Source organism: Harmonia axyridis, chromosome 3, assembly GCF_914767665.1.
Source record: "Harmonia axyridis chromosome 3, icHarAxyr1.1, whole genome shotgun sequence".
Lineage (NCBI taxonomy): Eukaryota > Metazoa > Arthropoda > Insecta > Coleoptera > Coccinellidae > Harmonia > Harmonia axyridis.
In genome coordinates, this window is record NC_059503.1 from 46,912,983 (window position 1) to 46,920,177 (window position 7,195).

At 44.0% G+C, this 7,195-nt stretch overlaps 1 protein-coding gene across 1 annotated transcript; it reads left to right on the forward strand.

Annotated features, from left to right (window-relative positions):
• Positions 1-642: 642 nt before the first annotated feature.
• Positions 643-1,098, forward strand: LOC123675355 (cell division control protein 2 homolog). The gene has a single exon (XM_045610706.1). The coding sequence runs from the start codon at positions 643-645 to the stop codon at positions 1,096-1,098; it is 456 nt and encodes a 151-aa protein (XP_045466662.1).
• The last annotated feature ends 6,097 nt before the right edge of the window (positions 1,099-7,195 follow it).

The following is a 7,195-nucleotide window of genomic DNA, read 5'->3' on the forward strand; positions in this document are numbered from 1 at the left end:
AACCACAAATGCACGACTGACTTCTGTTGTTGATTTCATTTGTTTGTTTTTTCCTTCTATGTTTCTCATTCTTACACTTTTCATCGTGTTGCACAGGGACGAAAGCTTGACACACGTGTCTATGGAAACCACATTGGTATAAGGGACTGTCCTTACTTCATTCTTTCGGTATAATGATCAATTATCTAAGTAAGTCATTCCACATTGTTGATTTTCTTGGACTCGGATGTCACGCAGGTAGCTTTAATCTCCCACGTGGTAAGGTCAATTGCTGCTGAAACCACAAATGCACGACTGACTTCTGTTGTTGATTTCATTTGTTTGTTATTTCCTCCAAAGTTTCTCAATCTAACACTTTTCATCGTATTGCACAGGGACGAAAGCTTGACACACGTGTCTAAGGAAACCACTTTGGTATGAGGGACTGTTCTTATTTCCTTCTTTTTGTTCAATCAACAATTATCCAAGTAAGCCATTCCACATTGTTGATTTTCTTGGACTCGGATGTCACGCAGGTAGCTATAATCTCCCACGTGGTAAGGTCAATTGCTGCTGTAACCGCAAATGCACGACGGATTTCTGTTGTTGATTTCATTTGTTTGTTATTTCCTTCAATGTTTCTCAATCTAACACTTTCAGGATATGTTGCGATCAGTGGCGGTCGTACCCTCCAACCCCTCTGATGAAGAGCCCACTCCGGAGAGAATAACCAGAATCTCCGGACCCTTCCGGAAAATCCGTACCCTCGGCGAGGGAGGTTTTGGAAAAGTGTTCGAGGTCGAACACGGAGATATAAGATTTGCTCTGAAGGTGGCCCCGAAAGACGAGGTGTCCATGACGGAGCTGAGGATGCTGAAAGCCATGAGACACCCAAACGTGGTCCGCCTATTGGTGGATTACGTAACCGACGAACGGCTCTATCTTGGGGTCGAGCTGATGGAGGGAGACCTGTTGGAACTGGTCCAACGACGGGGGCCTCTGCCGGAGGGGGAGTGTTGTGATATGTTGGGGCAGGCTTTCGCTGGGCTGGCGGCCTGCCATGCTCAGCGTATCCTGCACCGGGATATAAAACCGGGGTCGGCGGGTCTGCATCGCTGATTTCGGGCTCGCCTGCCGACTTAATCAGAGGTTCCCGACCACGTCGCGGCGAGCTGGTACTCCCCCATTTTGGGCACCGGAGGTCCTGAAAAGGTTGCCATTCGGACTCCCCTCGGATGTGTGGGCCATGGGAGTGACGGCTTTATACATGGCAACCGGGAAGCTACCCTTCATGACGCCGAATGGGGAAAAGAAGGTCATGAACTTGATAGGACACTACCGCGGGGAGGAGATGTTCGAGGTGCCAGAGAGATTACGCAGCAGCCTGGTGAAACTTCTGAGGGTTGATCCAGCGCATCGCCCTTCCGCTGCATGGGGCGAGATGACCTTCAGGCAGCTGGCCGTATAAGCCAAAGAGGGGTCCAAAGAGATGGCCTCATCTGAAAGACCGTCAAAATTTGAGGCCATAAAGGTGGGAGAGAGCTTTGTAGAAGCCTTTGAGAGGCAACCAAAGGGTGGCTGGACTCCCCGATTCAGGCAGAGGCTGCTGCGGTTTCGCCCTCCAGGAGTGCGGGGTAGACTCCACCCTAAGTTCGTGTTTCCGAATGGGAGGACGAAGCGAATTTGGGTTCCCCAGGAGTAAGGGCGCCTCTCTGTCCCGCGGACGTCCGTCTGTCCGTCAATAAGTGAAGTAGGTCGTCATTGGTGTTGGTAAGTTTTATACAATGGGTCGCTAATCTTGTTGTGTTTTAGAACAAAGATGTCTAGAGGAGAGTGGGACCTCATCGACGCCGGAATAGTGGAATCCATGCCGGCCAGTTTCGACGAGTTAGTGGAGGAAGAAATCGAATTCTGGCAACCGCAACGGAAGGAGACGGCGGCTAGGGGACCACCTACATCTCTATGTCATCACACAACACCTCCGGCGAGACGACGCCCCTATGACTTACCTCGTGGCCATGCCGGTGGACGACACAAGCCAAAGGCTAGAAAACCCCGCAGGCCTTCCAGAACCCACGTACCAGCCCCAGACCCACACTACCCAAGAGCGCAGAGGGAAGTTCCACGCTTCATCAAACTCATGGAGGGTGCATGTTTGCGGTGTGGACTACTGGGCCACGCCCGGAGACATTGCCGGAACAACGTCCGATTATTTTGTTCTCGCTGCGGTCGTTTGGGAGTTATGTCTAGGGATTGTCCATGCCCAAGAGAAAATCGAGCCCGGACGAGGCAACAAGAGGAGCCGTCTAGAGTCGGAATGGATCAGGGCGTGAGGTCAGGTCAACCCAATCTCCGGTCCATTGGAATCCAGTGTGAGCTACTGCGACCCTCAACGAACCTCCAACTATGGCCGATGGAGATTCACCCAGGGATGATATTGGCCGTCTGCCAATAGATAGTTGAACAGCGGGGTAGCAGGTGGTGACAAAAAAAACTTTCGTTTTTTTTTGGGGAAGTAAAGGGGGTGTGTAACGAAGTGAAATTCGTTACTAGAATCACCCGGTATAATTTAGCCCAGGTCAAGAATTCAATAATTATTTTACTAGAATCACCTAGTATAATTTACCCAGGTTTAGAATTCAATGATTATTTTATTAGAATCACCCAGTATAATTTGCCCCAGGTTTAGAATTCCATCATTATTCTACCAGTCATCTGAGTAGGTGAAAATAAAATATTAATTGAGAGCAGTGAAGGTATTTTTCGTCCAATTCAAAAATTTTCATTTGGAATAATTTCTGATTTATTTATTTCATGAAAATATAACGATGCAATTTAAAATATCAGCCTATGTATAAAAACTTTCGAGCGACAACGCGATGGACGTTATCTCTTCAATATGTTCTTTTTTACATGTTGTCGTTCGTTTTTCATAGGTATACCGCCGATTTCGAGACTCGAAATTTTCCCCTTCCAACCGAGATTACAAGTGAAGTATTTCGGAAAAGGAGGATTATTCTTGCCGGTGTCTTCGAAGTATTAAGTTATTTTCCGATTTACTCCTGTCGGCGTCTTCGAGCTATATATTTTCATAGTTATTGAGCGGATTTTCTTGAGTAACAATTAAGAGTTTAATTTTTAGTTTGCAATTTTTCTTTTGAACGTTGGACGTTTTAGTGCCGTATTTTATATTCGTGAATTTGACACTTAGCCCGTACACGAAAAGAATTTGAGTTCGTGTAGTGAAGTGGGAAATTCTTAGGATTGGTAAGAACCGTTTTATTCCTGTCTGTATTATCGGTGACTTTCCTGTGTTCCATCGATACTTTCCGAGTGTGATTTATTTGCAATTTATTTTATTTCTAAGATCTTTCTTTCTCAAGTGGAGTTTGTCTGTTCGGTTCCTTATTGCGAGCAACTCTTATTTGAAACTACCAGGCAAAACTCCTTATCTTGGGGAGAGGGGTCGTTTATTTCCGATCTCCGGATCACTGCGGCCTTTAAGGTTAATTATCCTGTCCGGTCCGACTCGAGTCGTTAATTGGTGGATGCGCCGAGGTATACCGTAAGTGAAATTTATTTCTTTGATCTTTCTTTCTCAAGTGGAGTTTGTCTGTCCGGTTCCTTATTGCGAGCAACTCTTATTTGGAACTACCAGGCAGAACTCCTTATCTTGAGGAGAGGGGTCGCTCATTTCCGATCTCCGGATCACCGCGGTGTTTTGGGCTAATTACCCTGTCCGATCTGACTCGAGTCGTGAATTGGTGGATGCGCCGAAGTATACCCGAGTGAAATTTATTTCTCAGATCTTTCTTTCTCAAGTGGAGTTTGTCTGTCCGGTTCCTTATTGCGAGCAACTCTTATTTGGAACTACCAGGCATAACTCCTTATCTTGGGGAGAGGGGTCGCTTAATTCCGATCTCCGGATCACAGCAGTCTTTTCAGCGAATTACCCTGTCCGGTCTGACTCGAGTCTAGAATTGGTGGATGCGCCATAGTATACCCCGAACGAAGTTTATTTCTTAGATTTATTTTGGTGGATGTGCCGACAGATACCCTGATTGACATCTGTTTCTAAGACCCAACTTTCTCAGGTGGAATCTGTGTGTCGGGTACCTTATTGCGAGCAACTCTTATTTGGGACCACCAGACAGAATTCCTTATCTTGTGGAGCGGGGTCGCTTATTTCCGATTCACGGATCACCGTGGTCATTTCGGTGAGTCACCCTGCCCAGTCCGACCTGAGATTTATTTTGGTGGATGCGCCGACAAGTACCCTGATTGAAATCTGTGTCTAAGACCCAACTTTCTCAAGTGGAATCCGTGTGTCGGGTCCCTTATTGCGAGTAACTCTTATTTGGGACCACCAGACGGAATTCCTTATCTTGTGGAGAGGGGTCGCGTATTTCCGATTCACTGATCACCGTGGTCATTTCGGTGAGTCACCCTGCCCAGTCTGACTTAATATCAATTTTTGGTGGATGCGCCGATACAAGACCTGATTCGAAGATATTGTTCAGGCTTGCTGTTTCTAATAAAGAGGTATCGAACCGGACCGTACGGAACACAGGATAGGTAGTCACATCTGACTTATTAGACTGCATTTCACACGCCAATCTGCATGCTTTCCACGCTTGTCCGCACTTAACCGTTTTTATCATCGCTCAATTTGCTTGCTCACTGCTTACTAATTTCTGCTGCTTGATATACGCCACCTGCTCACCTCGCTTAGTTCTCGTTCCGTACCGTGTTGCATTGTAAATATTTGCTTTTGGTGTTTAGTAGCCTTTTGCATTATTGTATATATAGGATAGTATTGTATATAATTTGGTGTTGTACATAAGGGAACGGATATTGTTAAATATAGTGTGTTTCGTCAGGGTGTCTTTTATTTATCTCATAGACATTTACTGCCATTTAGCGAAATAAATCACCACTGGTCAATCGCTCTTACCTCAGATTGAATCGAACCCTTCTCCAACTGTTTAAAAGCTACCCAGGGTCGATAATAGTGAGCGACGTAAGGAATAGCGACCTTATAAAACCTATCGCAATTGGCGCCCGAGGTAATATAGGAGAGAAATAGTAAACAATCATCAATCCGAAGAAAGTCGCCGTCACAGACTCGAATGTCACGCAGGTAGCTATAATCTCCCACGTGGTAAGGTCAATTGCTGCTGTAACCACAAATGCACGACTGACTTCTGTTGTTGATTTCATTTGTTTGTTATTTCCTTTTCTGTTTCTCATTCTAACACTTTTCATCGTATTGCACAGGGACGAAAGCTTGACACACGTGTCTAAGGAAACCACTTTGGTATAAGGGACTGTTCTTATTCTCTTTTTTTTGTTTAATCAACAATTATCCAAGTAGGCCATTCCACATTGTTGATTATCTTGGACTCGGATGTCACGCAGGTAGCTATAATCTCCCACGTGGTAAGGTCAATTGCTGCTGTAACCACAAAGGCACGACTGACTTCTAATGTTGATTTCATTTGTTTGTTATTTCCCTCAATGTTTCTCATTCTAACACTTCTCATCGTATTGCACAGGGACGAAAGCTTTACACACGTGTCTAAGGAAACCACTTTGGTATAAGGGACTGTTCTTATTCCCTTCTTTTTGTTCAATCAACAATTATCCAAGTAAGCCATTCCACATTGTTGATTTTCTTGGACTCGAATGTCACGCAGGTAGCTATAATCTCCCACGTGGTAAGGTCAATTGCTGCTGTAACCACAAATGCACGACTGACTTCTGTTGTTGATTTCATTTGTTTGTTATTTCCTTCTATGTTTCTCATTCTAACACTTTTCATCGTATTGCACAGGGACGAAAGCTTGACACGCGTGTCTAAGGAAACCACTTTGGTATAAGGGACTGTTCTTAATCCCTTCGTTTTGTTTAATGAACAATTATCCAAGTAAGCCATTCCACATTGTTGATTTTCTTGGACTCGGATGTCACGCAGGTAGCTATAATCTCCCACGTGGTAAGGTCAATTGCTGCTGTAACCACAAATGCACGACTGACTTCTGTTGTTGATTTCATTTGTTTGTTATTTCCTTCTATGTTTCTCATTCTAACACTTTTTTTCGTATTGCACAGGAACGAAAGCTTGACACAAGTGTCTAAGGAAACCACAAGGGTTTGTTCTCATTCCCTTTTTTCTTTTTGATGAACAATTATCCAAGTAAGCCATTCCACATTGTTGATTTTCATGGACTCGGATGTCACGCAGGTAGCTATAATCTTCCACGTGGTAAGGTCAATTGCTGCTGTAACCACAAATGCTCGACTGACTTCTACTGTTGATTTCATTCGTTTGTTATTTTCTTCAATGTTTCTCATTCTAACACTTTTCATCGTATTGCACAGGAACGAATGCTTGACACACGTGTCTAAGGAAACAACTTTGGTATAAGGACTGTTCTTATTCCCTTCTTTTTGTTTAATGAACAATTATCCAAGTAAGCCATTCCACATTGTTGATTTTCTAGGACTAGGATGTCACGCAGCTAGCTATAATCTCCCACGTGGTAAGGTCAATTGCTGCTGTAACCACAAATGCACGACTGACTTCTGTTGTTAATTTCATTCGTTTGTTATTTTCTTTAATGTTTCTCATTCTAACACTTTTCATCGTATTGCACAGGGACGAAAGCTTGACACACGTGTCTAAAGAAACCACAAGGGTTTGTTCTCATTCCCTTTTTTCTTTTTGATGAACAATTATCTAAGTGAGCCATTCCACATTGTTGATTTTTTTGGACTCGGATATCACGCAAGTAGCTATAATCTCCCACGTGGTAAGGTCCATTGCTGCTGTAACCACGAATGCACGATTGACTTCTGTTGTTGATTTCATTTGTTTGTTATTTTCTTCAATGTTTCTCATTCTAACACTTCTCATCGTATTGCACAGGGACGAAAGCTTGACACAAGTGTCTAAGGAAACAACTTTGGTATAAGGACTGTTCTTATTCCCTTCTTTTTGTTTAATGAACAATTATCCAAGTAAGCCATTCCACATTGTTGATTTTCTTGGAATCGGATGTCACGCAGGTAGCTATAATCTCCCACGTGGTAAGGTCAATTGCTGCTGTATCCACAAATGCACGACTGACTTCTGTTGTTGATTTCATTTGTTTGTTTTTTCCTTCTATGTTTCTCATTCTAACACTTTTTATCGTATTGCACAGGGACGAAAGCT